The following is a 21565-nucleotide window of genomic DNA, read 5'->3' as shown; positions in this document are numbered from 1 at the left end:
TATTTACCTCAACTTCATATCAGCCTGAGCTCCCATAAACCTGGATTCTCAGCCATCAAGAAAAGAGGAGCTACTGTCTTCTCATCATCAAAGACAGGTGTTGGCTGAGGGCGATGTTTCTCAGCCCTTCTCCTACCTATCCAAATGAATTTCTTAGATACAAGATTTAAAAAAACAAACATACTTAGGCCTAGAAAAGGCCCACTGAGATTATCTAGCCCAGCAGTTCTCAAGTTCACGAACTTATTTTAAAAACTATCTTGTTAATTCTATTTTGGCATAATTAGTTTCCTTTGTAATCCTATATATTTTATATTATACATTTAAAATGTTATTCTGATACCAAAGTCCTTAGCATTTGTCAAATGGTTTAATATCAGAAACTGCTATTATTTTATCAGTGGAAATTACATGAAAGAAAAGTATCACAACCTTTTTTTGTCACTGCATCCTAAGGAACATGGGGCATTTCCTTCTGTCTTACAGCTGAAACCTTGTTGTCTCTCTATAAGAAGGTGAATTTCTTGAGAGAAGGGACTATTTTGTTTCTCTATTTGTGTCCCCAGCACTTAGAACAGTGCTTCGTACTTAGTAATCACAATAAATGAATAGATATAAATAAATCAACATACATAAATGCTTCATTTACTCATTTATTCATTTATCCATTGTCCATAGCCTTAGTGAGGCTGCCAAAGAGGGGTACAACATACAAAAGTGTTAAGAAATCCAGATCTAATCCAATCCCCTCTTTTAATGGACAAGGAACCAAAGCTGAGAACTGCTTGCCCAACATTATGCAAGGAGAAAATAGCAGAAGTGAGATTCAAACCTAGGCTCATTGACTTACAAATCCAGTACTCTTTCTATTAGCCCATTCTGCTTTCCATCCTGTAGCTGTCTGGTCTAAAATTGTTTCATGAAAAGACAACTGTACCATTTTGACAGTCCCTTCCCTCTAATCTCATCTTTAGAGGATCCCTGCACTGAGACAGTAACTGTTCACCATGGTGGGCAGCCAAAAGATGCTTCTATAGTTTGGATGAGGAGATGCTTGAAGTGACTCACAAATCAGGGTGCTAAATGTCTGAGACTTCTGGTCTTAGCACGGTGGTAAGTGCTTAATAAATATTTTACTTAGAAACTCTTATCAATGCAGAAAATTTCTCAGCAACTGTCTTGGAGAATTTCTAGAGAGACTTGTTCAGGGTCACACTGTCAGCATTTATCAGAGATGGAACTTGAACACAAGTCTTCCTAACTTTAAGGCTGGCTTTCTACCACTATTTTACCTCTCAAGACTAATAACAACATCATTTTGTTTTGTATGGTATTTAGTGATTACAAAGTATTTACCTATGTAGATCCTCCCAAGGTCTACAGGAAGCACTTTGGGTGATTATTTAATAAATATTATTAGCCTCATTTTATAGATGAGGGAACTGAGGCTTAGAGATATTAGGTAACTTGTCCTAGATCACTTATACAGGGAGTAGTGGCAATGTCAGGCTTGGAGCCTAGACTTTAAGTCCAGTGTGTTACATATACTTCTTCCTAGCCAATTATCCTAAAATCAGCATGGACCTTTAGCATTTCCTCTGACAATGTGAGCAGATGCCCCTCTCCAGATGAGAGTTCTTTTCCCACTCTGGGATTTATCAAAACCTCCATTTTCCCAAACAAGCTCTACCCAGATCCCCCACCAGAAAAAAATGAGGTGACTGCTCTTGGTCCTCCAGGTCCTCCTTTCATCAAGGCTCTTGAAAAAAAAAGCCACATCAAATCATTATAGAGACAAAGGCTGAAGTGAAAATGCCAGTCATTAGTGAAGGCTGGAGAACTAAGCTCTAGGAAAGCTGGAGATGAGTCAGAGAAGACCTGAGAACTAGGAGAAGGGAAGTGAAGTTTAAGTGGCAAGACAGGATGTGACCTGACATACTGGAGAGAGGACCATCTCTCATTAGCCTCCCCTTCCCCTCCTCTAGCTGCCTTGCGGCAAAGAACAGGTTATCTTTCCTAGGCTGTTGGATCCAGCCACTTCATCTTAGTTTCTGGGGAATGTAGGGCCCACAAGTTGGAACATAGCCTAAAAGTCCTACAGACTTGGCTGGCACCCGAGAGCTCTTCTGGAGAAAGGAGACAAGAGACAGGTAGGGAAGAATGAGGCAGAGACAAACGTTTGTGTGCATGGGAGTGGGGGTGGAGAGGGCAGGAGCCAAAGTCAGGGAAAGAACTTAAGGGGAAAAGCAGGGATACAAAGAATGATAAGAATAATATATGCCAGGCCCTTAATCTTAAATTCAGCGCTGAGGCTGAAGTCTAGGGAAAGGGTATCAGACGGGGTACAGTGGCTGGTTGGAGAGGTATTAGGTCCAAACTTTCTTTACCAACATGAGTGGGTGTTGAGTCATGTCTTGTGATCCCCATAGTAAAATTGCTTAGCTCAAGCCTAGAAAAAGTGAGAGTGGGAGAGGTCAACAGGGCTCAGGAAAAAAGGAGAGGGAATGGTGCGTAGGTGAACACAAGCCATCTTGGTGCCACTTATAGAAGCACTTAGGAAATTTTAAGAAAGCCAACTGGCTGGTGCTGCTTTGTTCTGGTTTGCCTCTTAGCAGCAGCTACTTCCAAAGACTGTGGCCCGAGAAGTCCCTGAGGGCACTATACTCAGTACATAGGAGAGTATAGAAGCATACTTACCCATTCACTGTCCTCCCCCCACCCCCTTAATTCTGCCTCTTGTTCAGCATCCCAAAACACACCAGAAGCACTCCTGCTTTAATTTATACTACTGGGTCTGCTTCCCTCCTTGCCTATCCATCCTTCAAAGTCCAATTCAAATACCACCTCTTCTTTATAGCTTTCTTTGAATTCTTCAGGACAAAACGATCTCTTTCTTTCACTTCCTTGACTTTTAATAATCTTGATGACTCTCTCAATTGGGGAATGGCTGAACAAAATGTGGTATATGATGATGATGAAATACTATTGTGCAATAAGGAATGATGAGCAGGATGATTTCAGAAAGAACTGGAAAGACCTATGGGAACTGCCGCAGAGCGAAATAAGCAGAACCAGGAGGGCGTTATACACAGTAACTTAAATACTGTGGGATGATCAAATGTGATAGATTTTGCTACTAACAGCAATACAATGATCCAGGACAATTCTGAGGGATTTATGAAAAGGAATGCTATCCACCTCCAGAGAAAGAACTGTTGGAGTAGAAATGCAGATGAAAACATATAATTTATCACTTGTTTATTTGGGTATATGATTTGGGGTTTGGGTTTTATAAGATTATTATTCACTTACAAAAATTAATAAATATGGAAATAAGTTTTGTGTGATAATATATGTATAATCCAGATTGAACTGCTTGTCAACTCTGGGAGGGGTGAGGGAAGAAGGGAAGAAGACTACATGCATAATATAACTTTGGAAAACTTATGTGGAAATTTGTTATTAAAATAAAGATAAAAAATTTTTTTGAATCTTGATGACTTCCCATGGTACCAATGAGTTTGGGCACTGACTCACGGATTGGTGTTGTGCCCTTTTTAATTCACTCGATTTGTCTCCCCATCTAGATTTTAAGCTTATCTCAGACACTGTGTTCTATTCCTCCATATTTCTAAATGCCCCTACCACAGTGTAGGGCTAGAGGACTACCAATGACAGATACCCAATAGTTATTTGTTCAGTTAATACACATGCTCCTTCCTAGCCACTTGCTCTAAAATCAACATAGGCCTTTAAATGTTGGTATTTCCTTTGACAATGAGAGCAGATGCTCCTCCTCAGGTGGGTTTTCCCTCTCTGGGATCTATCAAGATCTCCATTTTCCCAAACAAGCTCTACCTGATCCCCCACCAGAAAAGATGAGTTGACTGCCCTTGGTCTTCCAGGTCCACCTTTCATCAAGACTCTTGAAAGACAAGCCGAATCAAATCAACATCCATCCAAAAGGCAACAGGCTCTGCAGAGCATGCAATCTCTCTCAACTCCTCCTCCACTTTGTTCCAGCCCAGCCACACCAGGTCAGTGAATGTCACCAGCTTTGATGCCTTGGAATTCAGCCAGATTCCTCAGAGCTCCTGCTCAGGCCTGGTAACCCCATGCATCAGGCACCATGCTTTCTCTCCAGGGAGGAAAAGAATCAATGGCCCTGAACTCTGAAGTGTTTGTTACTGGGCTTGAAAAGGATGTTTTCTAACAACCTGGGTTATAAACAATGCTCAAAAAAGCCCTATGTGCTGGCAACTGGGGCTGCTTTTCTGAAAGCAATTCCTGGTGAAATCATTTGGCATCCCGGAACACTGTGCTCAGCGAGGAAGCCTGAAGCCATACCGGGGGTAGAAAGGGAACCCTGGCAGACACCTTTTTCCCTTTGTCACATAGGGGAGAAACAAAGGTCTGCAGTGGAAAAACAACTCATTTAAGGTTTTTGAAGTTTAAAACAGAACCAGAATATAAACACTTTGATTCTTAGTCTGCTGTTGAATTTGGGATACCTTGCTCTCTTATCATCTCCAAGAAACGTGGTTGCTTACTATTAGGAAGAGCTGAAACAATGAGTAAAGAAGGGAGTAAAAAGGAACACCCAGGGGATGAGAAAAATGGAGGTGGAAGACTGAGGGTGGGGTGGGGCAAAGTAAGAAGTATGTCTGGCCAATCCAGCTAATCATAGCAACCTGTAGCATGGGACTCTTCTGTCTCCAAAGATCCTTCCTTCTAGTTTCCTTTCTCTTTCTTCTCTTATAGGGTTGCAAAGATGAACCTTATCTCCCCTCCTTGGAGAGCTGAAGCCTCAAGGTGTCCAGGTCTTGCTGAGATTGCTCCCATTGAAATACCCTATTTACTCCACAACTGGGTTACCTGGCCACATAGCTACTGAGCCAGAAAGACCTAGGAACTCATGTCTCATCTTGCCCTGAAAGATCCAACCACTTGCTGTAGGAGTGTCCCAAATGGCAGCAAATAGTCCCAGCACCAACATGTCTACCAACCTCAATCCCTTTAACCTTCATTATCATCTAATTCTCCAGCTCCTTATTTGTGATCCAAGCTTTTGGCTTTAGTCTCACTCAGCAGTTCAGAAGTGAGGAAGGTGATAAGAGATTAAAAACATTACTGGCAGTAACATTCGGCTAGTAAGCTTCAAGAACCTGCCTATGTTCTTGGTCTCTATCTGATCAATTGGTTCTCTTATTGGTTTTGCTGCACACCAGAAATATCACTGTCTGCACTCTGTGGTGCATATCAGACTAATAGCTCAGCTCCTTTCCTATACTTCAAACCCATAAAAATCAGTCATACCTTCCCTTTTTTAGCCAGTCAGCTGGGAAGAGGCAGGGGAATCTGGGATCATAGAGAAGCTGTCCTTGTAACCAAACGAGGGGAGAGAAAACAGGCCCAAGAGATTAGAGTTTTGGTTCTATATCTCTGGTTGAAGACCCCTTCCATCTTGAATTTTGTTTCTACTTTTTGATTGGAAGGTCTGGAATGTCTAAAGGGTGAGAACAGTTAAAGGAGCTGGAAGAGACCTTAGGAGCCATCTAATCCAACCTCTTTATTGTCTAAACGAAGAACCTCAGAGAAATTAAATGACTTGACCAAGGTGACCTAGATGATGATGGGGGATTCGAACCTACATCTTCTGATTTCTAATCCAGTATTCTTTTCCACTGTACCATGTTTACTCAGAAACATTTCCCTGCCAGAGCTCATAAGAAATTTCAGGCATGAGTTGGTTTCAAGATGGATTCAGACATCCTGCCTCCCAAGATTGTGTCACACTAATACAGGAAATTAAGGGATAGTCTGTGCTAAGAAAGAGGCTATTCTTCCTGTAATAGGGCAAGGGGTGGGAAGGGAGTTGGTGAAGAAACAGATAATAACGTAGAAGTCTTTGTCTTTCATGAGGAAGGTTTGTTAATATTTAGTTCTAGGACTTTCACTTCTTGCTGTGCAGTCTTCTAAACTCAAAATGCCAGGAACTGCTAGGGAAACCTCTTATCACATAAAACCTGGTTGCCACAAATGGCCATTCGCCAGCTTCCTCTACCACCTGTCTGCTACCTCTCCATCTGGCTCTATTTCTTTCCATCTTTGGTTCTATACGTTTCTGGCTACTTCATTCCTTCTTCTCTATTTTCTCTTCATCACCTCTATTTTATCCTTGTTCAATCTCCACTCCTTCTGGTCCCTACTGGTTTCATTCTTCTCCCTAGTACTGTTCCCATTTCTTTTTTCTATCCTCCATATTCTGTACTCATCTGCTCCCCCTTTTCACTACAGATCCATCTACAACTTCCCTCTATGCATACCACAATCACCCTAGTGTGGGCCCTCATCATCCATCTCCCGAACTACTGCAATCACTTCCTACTTGGTCTGCCTTTATCCAGTCACTCTCCTACTCCAAGCTCTCCTCTACATGGTTGCCAAATTAATATTTATAAAGCAGAATTCTGACCATGTCATTTCCCTGCCCCTTCTACTTCTGGGATATAATACAAACTCTTCTCTGGGATTTTTACAAAGCTCTTTACAATTTGTCCAATCTATCTTTCCAAGCCGATACACATACCATTTTCCCTCACACATTCTAGGCAAATTGGCCTATTTGCTTTTCTGCTTCTGAGCCTTGGCACCGGTGGTCCCTTCTATCTGGAATGCTCTCCCTTTGAGTTTCAGCTAAAGTGCCAGCTTCTTGGAGAGATCTTTTTTCAAGATTTTCATGGTTGTTAGTGCCCATACCTCTCGCTATGTATATTTATTTTGCATATATCCTATATTTCTCTTGGAAAACGTTATATTCCCTCAGCAGAATGTAATCACTTTGGAGGCAAAGACTGTCTCACTTGTGTATTTGAATCCTCAGAACCTAGTTGGTCCTTTATCCATCACTTCCATTTTTTATAGGTCAGCTGATGTGGACAAATACACAGCTGAAAGTTGAGAATAGCAATGAAGATGAAGAATAGGATCTTAGAATTTAGTGCTAAAAGAGACCAATACAGAGTCAAATAAATCTCAGTCATCACATAAGCAAAATAGGACATTCTTACCCCATATAATAACTGTTTTCATCTTTTTTATTCTCAGTCCTGTATCTGACACATTTTGTTGTTTGTTTAGTTGTTTCAGTTGTGTCAGATTCTTTGTGACCCCATTTCAGGTTTTCTTGGCTGGCAGAGGTACAAGAGTGGGTTGCCATTTCCTTTTCCAGTTCATTTAACAAATGAAGAAACTGAGGCAAACAAGGTTGAGGGACTTGCCCATGGCCATATAGCTATTAAGTATCTGAGGCATATTTGAACTCGGGAAGACTCATCTTCCCGACAGGCACAGCACACTATTCACTAGGTCACCTAGCCACTTAATATTTAAATGTAAGCTCAATTTATGACACGAATGAAGCATGTTTATAGTCAACTGAAGGCAAAATGTAGGAATATATTTTGAACAATTCAGGACAAATGATGGTCAACCAGTCAATTAATATGCATTTATTAAGAATTATGTGTCAGGCACTGTGGTAAGCACCGAGGAAAGCCAAAGACCGCCCCTCCTCTCAAGGAGCTCTCAAGAGTCTAATGGAGACCCCCCACTGCCTCCCTGACCACTCTTCTGCCTTGGAGCCAATACTCAGTATTGACTCCGGACTCCAAGACGGAAGGTGAGGGCTTAAAAGAAAGACGGTGGGACAACGAGGCAACGGGCAATAAAGGAAGAGGAGCAATACTATTTTTCGTAGGAGAGGGAGGGGGAGAGGGAGGGGGAGGGGACATTCCCCACGTCCGCCCTGGCTTTGCTGTACCAATCCTGAAGTCCCTGATGGAGCCTCAAGTTAGTACTTTGGGGGTGAGGAGTGGGACAGAGCGTTGCTGCTACCCCCTAATTCCACTGGTCCATCCATGCCTCCTGATTCTTTTCTACTGGAGAGGAGGTAGCCGTGTCAGTCATGGAGGAGAGTCACCCCTCCTGGCAGTACAGTGGGGGCCAGGCGGGCTGGCCTCCCGCAGCAAAGGGGCGCCTGTAGGGATGGAGGGCGGGAAGATAGCGCCCATCCACAGCAACGAGTGGGGTACGTGCCCGGCCAGAAGGCCAGGCTAAGCGAGGCTGAGAGGGAGAAGCCAGAAACCCAGCAGGCTGGGAAACCGTGGCAAGGGGTAGGGCAGGCGCTTTCTCCCACCGTGGCTTGTACCCCGCCCCCGGCGCCAGCACCTTTGAGCAGCCACAAGGATATTTTTAGCCCGTGACACCTGGGTATTTTGCTACCTCAGGATGTCCGGTTTGGAGCCTCTTTCTGGGAATCCCACATGCTTCTGTTGTAAACAGCCCCACGAGGCCGGCAGTGTCGGCTGGGAGCCCGGCTGGCCCCTTCTTTCTGCTCCCGCTTAGCGTGAGTCAAACAGGAAGTGGCCGTCACCATGACAGTGGGAGAGGCTCCACGGGGGGGCGGGAGAAAGGCCTCCTGGGCGCCTGGCCCCGGGCGCTAATTAAGCGGCATTTATCAGTCAACAAGCACGTATTAAGTGTCTACTGTGTGCAAGCGACAGGCGAGGTGCTGGGGCATACAAAAAACTTACCTTTTAACGGGCTAGACAAGTACAGATGTAAATAGATCCATACTAGAGAGCCAAACAAAGTAACCCCACACGGTGTCGTTAGAGGGGGCACAAGCAGGTGGCAGATAGTGGAGGTGGGGAGAAAGGGATCCGGGATGCAGAGCATCCTCCTGGCAGCCACCCAATCTGCACATGCCGGGGTCCAAGACATAAAGTCCAAGGACATGAAAGCAGGGTCCTTCAAAGGCGTTATCATTATCTCCATTTTGCAGATGAGGAAACTGAGGCAAATGGGGGCAGGTGTCTATATCAGAGCTATACAGCTAGTAAGTGTCTAAGGTCAGATTTTAATTTCTCCATCTCCAGCCACCCCTTAGCCATAGATTTCCCTGCAGCGAGCTGGAAGAAGGAAGAGAGGCTGGAGCAGAGGATAAGAAGCACAATGTTACTTCCTCTGGATAGTCAAGACAAGAGACCTTAATCTGGACTTCTTCCACAAGAAGGTCTGTGGAGCCCACGGCCCTTCCCCTGACAAAAATTTCACAAAATGGTTCTGTCCCATAAGCTAGATAGCTTTGGGGTCCATTTCATGGCTGATAATCTCCAGGGACAACTTCCATTCTCTCTGAACTGGGAAGTTTGTTGTGACTTATAAGTTACGTGTTTCCTATTTTAATCAAGTTTTGAGTTCATGAGTGTCAAAATCTATCTCTGGTCAAAGGAAATGAACAAATCATTTTCAAAGGAAGATTTGCAAACTATCAACAACCATATGAAAGGCTGCTCCAAATCACTAATAATAAGAGAAATGCAAATTAAAACAACTCTGAGGTTTCCCTTCACACTCAGTAAACTGGCAAAGATGACAAAAGATGGAAATAGTCAACGATGGAGGGGCTATAGGAAAGCAAAGCACACGGATACATTACCGATAGAGCCATGAATTAGTCCCACCATTTTGGAAAATAATTTGGAAACGTTCAAGAAAAGTTACTCAGCTGTTCCTGCTCTTTGACCCAGAGATCCTACCACTTTGACCAGAGAGGTCAAAAACAGAAAGGTCCCGTGTATACCAAAATATTCATAGCAACACCTTTTTGTGGTAAGGACAAAAAAAAAAAAAAACAACAAAAACCACAAAGCAAAATACTGGATATGTCCTCAGCCTCATCAAGTGGGAAATGGCTGAATAACTGTGGTATAAGAATGTAATGGGTCATTACTGTGCAAAGAAACATGGGAAGACTTGGATTGAAATGACAGAGTGGAATAATAGGAAAAATAGGGGGGGAAAGAAAAAAGAATGATTACAACAATGTAATTGAAAAGAACAAAAAAAATGAAATTTAACACCAAGTAACTATAATTAATAATCTCGGCCTTGGAAAAGAGATGAAGAAATGTACCACCCTCTCTTTTGAACAGATAGGTGGGGGACTATTGGTACAAGCTGTTACATACAATATCACTATTTTATTTTTCTTGGTTATGAGAGAGAGCTTACTGGTTGGGAGTCGTATGACTGTGATATAAAAACAAAATGAAGTAACTTATTTTTAAAGGTTAAAGCTATCCTATCTTTTTATTCCCCTCTCATGGCAAGGATGCATCCACTCACCTCTACCAAAAGGCCTCAAGTGAGCCAACTAGGGGCATGAATCATAGGATATGAAGCTGAGAAGATCCTTAGAGATTATTTAGTCAAACTGTCTGGCATATATGGGACCTTATTGTAGATAGGAGGAATCAAGGAGATGTGAAGTGACTTGCTTAGGTTACAGAATTGGAAGGAACCTTAAAGGCTACCTAATGGACTCTTCCTTGAATTAAGAATCCTTTTTACAACTTTAATAAAACACACCAGTTTGAAGACCCCTGGGGAGTGGGGGACTCCACTAACTCACAAATCGGCCCATTCTATTTTTTGATAATTCTGATTGTTAGGAAGCTTTTTGTTTCAATGAACCTAAATTGTTATTTGCTTTCTTTTCTACCTTCCCTTTGAAATTGGGAGCAGGCATGCATTATCAGTCCCAGTCACACCTTGAAGCTGTTTTTCTAAATTGTTTTGGTAGATTGTGCTTGGGACATGGAGGGGGGATTAACTGTCTCATAGGTAGGCCCTCTGAGTTCAGTGTTCCTTCCACTACCCAGGTAGTACATAAAATCTCCTGGCTGAGGAGGATGAGTATATATAGTATCTAACTGATATAAATACAAAATATAAATATTATAAAGCACTTGCTTTTCCTTGGTTTTTAAGCTTCTGTAGATCTTCCGATTCCTGAACTTGAGCTTTAAAAAACTACCTGCTTTTACTCTGGACTCTCATATTTATGCCTTCTCGGTTTGGATCTGTCTACCTGGTTTCTGACCGTCTTCATTTAGGCTCAGCCTTTCTATCCTTGTCTTGATGGTTCCTATTCACAGGGCAACTGATCCTTCTAGCCTAGCTTTAGTTCTTAACTCCTAGCCCAGCATCCACGGTCCATTGCCTCCCCCTTGGTAGTATGACACTGAAACTGTCTAGAACAAAATCTTCCTACCTCCCAGATTTGAGCCTAAGAACCAACATGTTTCTGGATCTCCTTAGGGAAGATGCCTCCCACTCCCTGTCTCATCATAAGACAGATGTACCTTGAAGCATGCCCTGGGCAGGGGATGCTAGCTAGTTGGCAGAGGTAGCTGTACAATGAAAAGAGAGCTCAATTTGGAAGCTAGGCACAAATTCCAGCCTTGCCATTTTTTGCTTCCTGTTCAAATGTGGGCAAGTAATTCTACTTCTCTGGACCTTGTTTTCTTATCTATCAAATTAGGGAGTTATATTAGTTGACCTTTAAGGTTCCTCACAGATCTAAATCTAAGGTCCCATGACCCTCCAGTGTAATACATCAATCACATCCCAACTCTATACCTCCCATCCTTCCCACACCAACTGCACTCCTTACTCTTAACCTCATGCTAGACAGAAAAGACATTTGCCACTGTAGGAATCGTGCTCTAGCCTGGAAGCAAAGGGTTATTTCCGAGGCCAAGCAAATTCTCTGGGGACATGGCTCCCAGGCCCTGTGCCAGTGATATCACAAATATTCATGCGTCTACGAAGAGCAAAAAACAATGAATGCTGGCACTCCCAATGGTACCACATTAATATAATGTTGGTATGAATTAATAGGGCTCTTTGCTTCTAGTAGATGCCAAAGTATTCCATTTCAAGCCATAATCTGATAATTTTATTCCTCTGCCTAACGTCCTAAGAGACTGGCAGAAGTTAGATCAATAACAGCCTCCATATTATCTCTTCCTTTTCCTGAACCATAAAGGGGAACACTTAAAGGAGTGCATTGTAAAGGGATGGCTTTCTTTACCTTAAGATTGCTACACAGAGCTACTACCCAACTTATTCCCTTATTTCCAGAGGGGATGATGGCCACTCAATTTTCCTAGGAGGCAGAAAGCATTGTCATAGGCTTTGTCATTTCTATTTTCTCCCTCTACTCAGAAAAGCAAAACAAATATAGATCATGCCACAGGTCACTGAGCAGATCTACTGCCCTCTGGCTTGGTCAATCTCTCATTTTTGTTCCAGGATCTCACAAGCCTTTAAAAAGTTCTTCTTGGTGTCTAATTTCAGTTCTTCTTGCTGTATAAGGTAGCAGTTAACTACTGGCAGTTTTCCTTTCCTTCTGACATAGTCTCAGGGCCCTCTCATTAATCAGAATGACCTGATTTTTGAGCTCCTGAGGACAATAAGAATTTCTTCTAATTTTTCTATATTCCCTAGATCCACAATGACATTCCTGCGAGCTCAGCAGAGGACTAGGCACACAGTAGGCACCTAATGAATGTCTTCTGACTGCATAATAACATATTTTGAGAAGTATTTTATGCTACTTTCAGGGCCTCTGTGCTGGAAATACTCAAGACTGACATCAGTGGCCTTCCCATTTCTCTTCTGTCCCATGTTCCTAGCATGTTTGGGCTGGAAGGGTCTCTCTTTGGGACTGCCAAGAAAAGAGTTCCCTGAGTGCTTACAAAGATAGTGCTCCAAGTTGGGGCCAGCAGAGGCTATTCCATTCCTGGACCTTCCCCAGAAGGAGAGAGCAGCCAACCTGCTTCCCAAATCCAGGTGGTTGACCCCTGGCTGACTTGGGAGACCTGCTTCATTAGGAGAGGGTGGAGGGTTGGGGTGAGAGAAAATTTTGGATCCACAACAAAACTTCTGGCTGCTGACGTACCTGCTTTCCCAAGTCCCGCATGGGTGGAGAAGCCTGGCTTGGGGAACTTGGCCTAGTTCTCCTTGTGTAGAAAAGCTGAGTGAAATCTTTGAGTCCCTCGTCTCCAACAACCTGCCTCTCCCCTTACCCCACCCTCAAACTTTGCTGCTCTACAACACCTTCAGTCCAACTGTTCCCTTCCAAGGTTAACCTGTTCCGGATTGCCCCCCATCCCCAAATCTGATCAACTTTTGAGTGGCAAAAGCCAAACGAAGCTCCCAGAGTCACCCCCCATTTCCCGACGAGTCTACGTAGGACAGCCTTTCTCCTAGACGATACGTGGGCACTAGACGAGCACAGGTGAGGAGTTAATGGCCCCTTAGCCACGTTATAGTCTCAAAGGCCTAACAAGGAGATTCTGTACCCTCCTTCACTCTCCCCTTCTTGTAAGGCCCTACCACGTCTGACATCAAAACAAGTGTTTCCTGAAATGTCAATTCCCTTCATTCAAGGACCAGGAGGGGCTTATCGGGGTGGTGGGAGACGGGGGCAACGAGGCTACTTGTCAGTATCTCCACAGTGACTCAGTCCTGGGTCTCAGGGGAAACACAGCACTTCATCTCCACCCCCACCTCCATGCTGCCAGGCTCCACGTTTGCTAACTGAAACCCAAGTCGTTGCTATTTTTAACTCTCAGGCTCCCCCTTGTCCGGGGCTCTTTCCCCCACCCCCAGTGTTACTAGCCCCGTCATTCTGAGAACACATTTCCGAATCTGAGATACCCTAGATGGCTGATGCTAGGGCTTATGGGGCCTAGGCTTAAGGGACCTGAGACTGAGCAAAACAAGGGCGCTGTAATCGTACTCCCAAATTCCCCCACCCCAGACTCTTTCTGAAATTGTGGCCCCCAGCCCGCCTTATACAACCCTGGCATCCTGGGTGTTATTTGGGGTTCTGGCACATCAGAATATCTGCTGTCAGGGGGAGATTCTGGATTCTTGGAACTTCAGGAAAAAAACAAAAACAAAAAGGCTCCCGAGGCTGAGTTACCTGGCAGCTAAGACTGGAGAATCTTGTATCTCAATTGCACCAAGCAATAGGCTCCTATAGACAGTCCCTGGATATCTAATCTTTCTGATATTCTACAATTGCTAATCCCTGCAGGATCCCTCATACCCACGCTGGGGAGTAGGGCGAGAGGAAATAAAAGGGTAGGGAAGTCAGGGCAAGGCCATTGAAGCCCAGAGTTTATCTGGGCCCTTCATTATCACCCTAGCCCCCTGCCCTATAATCTGCCAAGGAGCAAAGGGCTGATCTTGCTGGGGAAGATCAGAAGCAGAGCAGATAAGCAGGCACTTGTGCTCTGTGGGGGTTGCACAGGAGGTCTGAGTGAGAACACATTCTTCTAGCCAATCTGATGTGGGAATGAATGACAGAGGCTGGAGTGGCTTTCTCAACTCAAGGGGCAGGGAAGTCAGAGGACAGAGAGTGGATGAGAGGTTCTAGATGTCGGAGGACTGTCACAAAGAACTATCTCCACTCTAATCCTGAAGACAATTATAGTACAAGGTAACCAGTCTGCACAGGGATGAGCAGCACTCGGTCCAAGGTTTTCACCTAACTTATGACAGCCTTAAACAAACCACCTATCCCTTAACTATGGCAGCCCCATACAATCTGGGAACTAATGGCTCAGGCATTCTCCAAGAAGGACACAGGAACTAGAACAGATGAGAGCTGTGGTTCCCATTCTTCTCTCTGGCCGGGAATCCCTTGGCTAATCTGGTCCTTGTCTTTGGCCCTGTCCTATCTTTCAGACTGTATCTTCTTCCTGAACAAGCCTTCTCTCAAGTTCCAAAGTCTGTCTCTAACCCTGTTCTAATTCTTAGACCTTGTTCCCTCTTTATGGCTCTGAAGTGCTCTCTGGTGCTGTCTTCTCAGGAGTTATGGTGTCTCTCTCCAGTCCTGTCCCTTTCCTCTGGCTATTCTTCTAAGCCAGGGGTCGGCAACGGACGGCTCTCGAGCCATAGCTGGCTCTTTTGAGGGCCAGATGTGGCTCTTTCTGCAGGAGCCATAAAGTCCATTTTTTTCAGGCGCTGTTACAGGAGCAGCGCTGTGAGCACTGCACGGCTCTCACGAAATGACATTTTAAAAAATGTGGCCTTTATGGCTCTCACGGCCAAAAAGGTTGCCGACCCCTGTTCTAAGCAATGCTTAGATGCTAAGTGAGGGTAAAGACCTTATAGTATTCCCAAAACTGCAGAGGAAGCAGAAATATCCAGCCTAGGTCCATTAGAGAAGGACATGGCACCCTGGGGCTCTGTGTGGCTTGATGGGAGGGAAGAGAAGTAGCTAGCAGGAAGGCAAGGGCCAAGAGTGGAGGGTCCTCAGAGTAAGGCTAACCCTACACGACCCTTCAACCAATTCAAAGGACCAGTGCCCGGGAAGGGAGGTTCAGGAAGGACAGAGAAAAACCAATTATATGGCACAAAAGCTGAGCCTTATCTAGTCTCTTTTCCTTTCACTTGCCTGCACCCCCTCCTCGTTGGCCCCAAGACTGCCTCCCCAAATTTCCTCCTTAACTTGAACTAAATCAGCCCCCTGGCCTAACCCCACAACCTGGCTTATGAGAACTTTGAGAGGGCAGCTCATTTCATATGCTGAGGCATGGCCCCTCATACTCTCCATCAACTCAGGACCTAGTCAGGAGCACCACTACTCCGTGTGTGTCCCATGCCCGCTCAGCCCATTAGCCAGATGTGGCTGGAATATAAATGGGGCTGGGAAGGTGGATGCCTAAATATACCCCAATGAGAAAGATAAAAACGTTAGGCACAGTAGCTCTGAAAGAGAGAAACTAGTTTGAGCACCAAGCATTTGACTTGTGGACCAACAGCTCTAGCTTTCCCCTGAGGAGGGAAGAACTAAAAAACAACCTGAATGTGAAGGGGGAAGCAATGTCAGAGAGAAGGAGATGAGAAGAGGGCAGCTCTAGATTACTGTCCGGAGAACCCAATATCTGGGCATCATCACTGTGACATGTGTATATGCACACACACACACACACACACACACACACACACACACACACACACACACACACGTATACACTCCCCTGCTTATCCACAAAGTGATGCTGGGTTCTGTGACAAAAAGGGCATCAGGAAACTTCCAGTCTAGTTTTGACACTGCCATTAACTGTCTGAGTGACCCTGGGCAAGTCACTTAAAGCCTCATTTTCCGCAACTGTGAAATGGAGCACTTACAGTACTTGTACTGCCTTCTCACTTATAAAATACTTTGCAAACCTTAAAGGTATCTAGGTGGTACAGTGGGTAGAGAGCTGGGCTTGGAGTCGGAAGGACCTGGCTTTAAATCTGGCCTGAAACACTTACTTGTTGTGTGTCCGTGGGCAAGTCACTCAACCTCTTTGCCTCAGTTTCCTCATCTGCAAAATGTGGATAATAAAAGTACCGACATCCCAGAGCTGTTTGATCCCAGAGGATTGAATGAGATAATATTTATAAAGTACTTAGCCCAGTGCCTGGCAAATAGTTGGTGCTTTATAAATGTGTATTCCCCTTCCCTTTACCCCATATCCATGCCAATTACTTTTCCTTATTAATGGTAGTATTATTCTCTTTTCAGCCCTGCCACTGACTACTTGCATAAGCCTGGGTAAATCACTTAATCGCTTTAGGCCTAGTTTTTTTCACTTGTGGAAAGAAAAGCATGTTCTATACACTCTCTAAGGTCCTTTCCAGCTTTAAAATTTTGCATCAATGATAAAATATTCCTCCATTTATGTGTACATTCTAGAAACAGGCACATACCTGTTCCCTCCCATGTTTGACATGTGTACCAATCTCTTATAGGCCACACTACTACATATATCTTATAAAGACCCCAACCTATAGCACATAGCAAATACATATAAATACAAAAGGACATCTATCTTCCACACGTGCTATCTCAGCACTCCCCTATATGCCAACCAACATATACTTGCATCCATGTGTTTATATGGGCATACAGACACAGATAATACATTTGCTTACATAAACATACATATATATATACACAGTGGCCTGAGTTTATTCTGCCACTTGGCGCTGGTCCAAGACCTTCTGATGTTTCCTCCCTCCCAGCTGCTCTAATCAGAGGAACATACCTGCCCATCTCCCACTTCACCACACTTGGCAGTTAACTGACAGAGGGACTCAGCAAGAAAAGTGGGCCGACAGCTGGAAAGCCCAGTGGTACAGTGAGTGTTTTGGACAAAATTACTCTGATCTCGGCTTAGCAATCCAGATGGGGAGGAGGCAAGGAAAAGCAGAAAAGGATGGAGGAAACAGAGCTTCTGAATGCCTGGACTCCTTTCTAGCTTCCTCTTTCCTGGGAAGAGTAGTCCCCATTCCCTGGTGTTGTAAGCCCCACATTTTATATTATCTAGCTTCCCTCAGTTTTACGTCTCCAATCCCAGGAAACAGAGAAAACCAAGAGCAGGAGAGAGCCTATCTAACCACTGCTCCCCATTCCCCCCCAACTCCTGCCCTTCCTCTATCCCACTAAACTGTTGTGTATACTTTCCAACCTCTTCTTCTAGGGTTCCCAATGTTATAGGTATAAACCGAGGGTTCAAAGAGATTAGGATTTGATGGGATGTAAAGATTTTTAATCCAATACTCGATACTCTAAGGAATGAGCTGTTTGGGGGCATTTCCCAGTGTCCTGGACCCCTACATCCCTTTGGGAAAGTTACCACAGAAACAAGGGAAAATATAACAAGGAAGCACAATACCCGGCTAGGTCACCTGCTGACCCAGCTTCCTGCTGTGTTGGCCCTTCCAGCCCCACTGCCTTAGACCCACCCCCACCCCCTTTCCTCTAGCATCAGTCGAGGCCTCCTACTGATGCCCACTCTTTGCTTGTTTCCTGGGGGGGGGGAGGTATGGAGGGTAGACACAACACCAAGCCAACATCCCATACCCTGTTAGATCCACATAACAACAGTAGCAATGTCCCCAATATCAAGCCCCCCACTTCTCCTCCCCCCCCCCCACAGGAAATCTAAGCTTCCTGTCCCAGAGGAAGTGCCCCATCTAGTGAACAGATTCAAAACACACACCCAGCCATAGGGACCTTGAAGACTGGGCAGATCTCCTCCAAAAGGCCTCCCTGACTATCTCACTACATGGCCCCTTCCCCAAGCCCCAGCCCAGAATATGACTGAGGCCAAGTTGGGGTTGTAAAGAGAATATGCAGAAAGGGCACAGGACAGGCTGTTCAGGATTTGGGCCACAGAGAAGCCAGAAAAGAGAAGGAAATATGGACACAGAACAGATATACAGGGATAAGAAGGTCCTGAGCAGGAAGCACAGTATAGGTCCCTGGCCTGGGGGTCAAGAAGCTCAGACTGGGGAAGGATGAACAAGTCACTTCATTTCTCTGGGTCTCAATTTCCTCATTTGTCAAATGAAGAGGTTTAACTACAAGATGATCTCTGGTGACTTTTCTAAACCCCAAATTCTGTGATTTTGTTATTGGGAGGGGGCAATTTGACCCTAGGCTAGCTTCCCTTCCAATCTTCTAGATTCAAGTTTCATGTGCCTCTTCAGAAGAATGTCTCTAGGAATGCTCCTAGCCTTCACTGAGGCTGGTGACATCATGAGGATCCTCACCTCTCCTAGCGCTTGCTTCCCTAGTACATGAGTATCCCACTCTTCCTGGGCTGGCAGTGGGAAAGAGGTTCAACTCCACAGTCTTTATTTCCCTAAAGGTTCAAGTCAAGAACAAAACAGGGTTAGAGAATCCTCATCATAGCACTGAACTGGACATTGTAGTTCAGATTAGCATGGCTAATTCTAGCCTCATCTGCACCAAAAGTAGTATGCCCAAATTCTGCTCCCTGTTTTTTTGATAGGGAAATTAAGGTTCAGGATTAAGGGATAGACTCTTAGGAGGGTTAAGAAAGCAGAACTGGAGAAAAGTCTACCCGAACATCCTGGGCATTCCCATTCAAAAACAACACAAAGGCATGGTGCTAGGCACCATTTCCCCTATCCAATTCTTTCTTTTTTCCAAGTACCACCTCTACAGACACACACACACACACACACACACACACACACACACACACTCCACAAAAAAATTGTCAAGGTCAGGGGCTGTCTTTTGCTTTTCTTTGTACACTCAGCACTTGGCACAGTGCCTGACACATTGTAGGCACTTAATAGATGCTTATTGACTGACAAAAATATTAGAAGGGGTCAGTTTTGAAGATACAAGCACAAACCCAATGATAGGTTTGTTCACCTTCACAGATAATCTCAGACATAGAGTCAATAAAATATCATATGGAGGAGGTTCATTCTGAGTATAACACCATGGGGCAACTCTGACAGTGACACAGCCCCCTCTGGGACTAAAGGTCAATGGAAGGGTCTCAGTTAGACCAGAATCCCTGGATTCCTACCATGGCCTCACTGGATGACACCCCATGAGTCCAGTTCTGTTCTGTGCCTTCTTTGGTCATAAGTAGACAATTTCCCAGGGCCTCCTGTCACTGGAGAGGCTATGAAGGCAGTGGTGGTGGTAAATTGTTTTACATAATAGAATGGCAAACAGGGCAAGGAGACAATGAAGGGCATGGGAAGCAGAATTCCAAGACGGGGCCAAGGGGATTATTGCTTCAGAGCTGAGGAGAGAGGGATGAGAATCCCTCAGGGAAATTCTGGACCATAGTGGAGCTCAGGCTACTGAAAGTCTTGTTGGGAGACTACAAGAGGAGAGTCTATTGGCTCCCCAATGGAAATCCTAAGAAGGCCCGGAGATTAATATTAGAGGAAGATTTGAGGCTTGAAGATGACTCCTTTAAGAAGTGGAATTCCCAGAAGACCCAGGTCCTGGAATCAGTGCCCTTACTCCTATCATAAACTAAAAGGAAGGGCACAGCATCCAAAAGTCTCAGGAAGACATAGGAGAGAGGACTAGAGCAAGAAGCTTCTCACTGAAGGTAAAAAAGGAGAGGAAGACCCCTGAGACAGGAAGGTTGGACAACAGAGTAGGGCAAAGGACATGCATTTTGTTGAGGAAAGGTTCTGCTGAGGATCATATGCTGAATGGGCCTCAAGGAAGAAAATACGAGGAGCTCAGCTGAGTTGGGCCTGTGGAAAGTCTCCCTTTCCCTTTACCGGAGCCTTCCCTGCCTGAAAACACTGTGTTCTGGAAGGAAATGCAGCTGTCTGTGGCCCCAGCACAGGAGACTCTGCTCCACCGTTGCAGACTCAACCCCCATCCCCTACTCCCCCGCCCCCCAAATACAACTTGTTATTCTCCACCTGCCTTGCCCCAGAACCCATCGTGGGGTGCCTCCACTTCTCACTTTCTGACACGGGGCTCTAAACGCTAATGAATATGGCCGGGGTGGGGGTGGGGAGTTGGGGTAAGGGGCTCAAGAAAGACAACTCTGCCCCAACTCCTTTGGCTTTCAGAATCCTCCTCTGTAAAAGGAGGGTTTGAACTAGATGCTCTCAGAGGTCCCTCTAAAAGTCCACGGCCGTAACCCACACTGCAGGGGGGGGTGTGCCCTAGTCCCAGGGCCAATGGCCCCGGCGGAGGTGATGCCTTACCCAAGGAAGGCACCGCAACACAAATGGCCAGCACTGACGGTTCCACCTCCCGGGCTCCCTACACAGCTCTCGGGCCTGGCCTGGCCCTCCCTCCACCCCCCAGGCTCAGGAGTGGGGGATGTGGGACTTGAGTTCGCAGGGCCTCCCTCGTCCGGCCCGTCGCTACCCCACCTCCCCGGTACCGGCCCCGACCTGGAACAAACCTCCCGCGGGGCCCAGACGAGAGAGGGAGCAAGGCACAGCGGCAGCTCTGTGCTTCGCTGCAGTGGGGGGCCAGCGAGCTCGGGGTGCGGTGGGGGACCGGGACCGTGCCAGCGCAGGGCAGGGAGGAGGAGGCGGGGACCTGGGGCCGGGGCCGGGCCGAGCCGGGCGATGTACTCACCAGCACCGGGTCTGTGCATCCAGGGGCCGGGGCCCTCAGAGCAGGGGGCTCATGGTGGGGAACGGGACGGGTGCGGGGAGGGAGGGATCGGGGGCGCCGGCCTCACATCCCCCGAGGCACCAGAGGCTGCAAAGAGTCCGCGAGCCCGGGAGAGGAAGGGAGGGGGCCGGGAGGGGGAGGGCCCTGGCAGCGGGGCCGTCCGGGTAGGATGACAATGGAAGGAAATGCTTTATCTGAGTCTGAGAGCGGGCCAAGGGGGAGGGGAGGGGAGGAGAAGAGAGGGGAGGAGAGGCGAGGGGAGGAGAGGGGAGGGTGCATACAGTCAGCCCAGCCCCGAGAAGCCCAGCGCAGCCCAGCCCAGCCCAGCCCAGCGCAGCCCAGCCCAGAGCAGCCCAGCACAGAGCAGCCCAGCGCGGCGCGAGTCCACAACCCAGGCGCCACACCGAGGCACGAAACTGACGTACACAGCGCGGAGCCTCGCTCACCAACACGCAGGCACACACGCAGCCGAAGCTGACGATCCTTACAAAGGCGTGACACCCAAAGACAGCTAACTAAGGAGACGTGCCCCAGACAGCCCCAGCCCGCCCAGAGGCCGACCCCGAACCCACACGGATGTGCGCGGGAACGCGGGGACACACAAAAAGAAAGCCGTCCCGAGGGGCTCCGAAGCGTACACAAACGCCCAGGCTCGCATCCACATACTTAACATCCACACCCATACTTCAACGGGCAGAAATAGCTATACACCTGCAGAGAAGG

The 21565-nt window shown here is 46.1% G+C and overlaps 1 protein-coding gene across 2 annotated transcripts in view; it reads right to left on the bottom strand.

Annotated features, from left to right (window-relative positions):
* The window catches only part of HDAC7 (histone deacetylase 7), a 50035-nt gene extending 29065 nt beyond the window's left edge, over positions 1–20970 (bottom strand). For both annotated transcript variants that reach the window (XM_044679390.1, XM_044679391.1), the window contains exon 1: positions 20804–20970. In XM_044679390.1, coding sequence (XP_044535325.1) covers positions 20804–20822 — 19 coding nt within the window. In that variant the 5' untranslated portion in view covers positions 20823–20970. The remainder of the gene's footprint in view (positions 1–20803) is intronic.
* Between the last annotated feature and the right edge of the window lie 595 nt (positions 20971–21565).

The sequence above is a fragment of the Gracilinanus agilis genome, chromosome 5 (assembly GCF_016433145.1).
Source record: "Gracilinanus agilis isolate LMUSP501 chromosome 5, AgileGrace, whole genome shotgun sequence".
Taxonomy (NCBI): domain Eukaryota; kingdom Metazoa; phylum Chordata; class Mammalia; order Didelphimorphia; family Didelphidae; genus Gracilinanus; species Gracilinanus agilis.
This window is presented reverse-complemented; position numbering and strand designations above follow the sequence as displayed.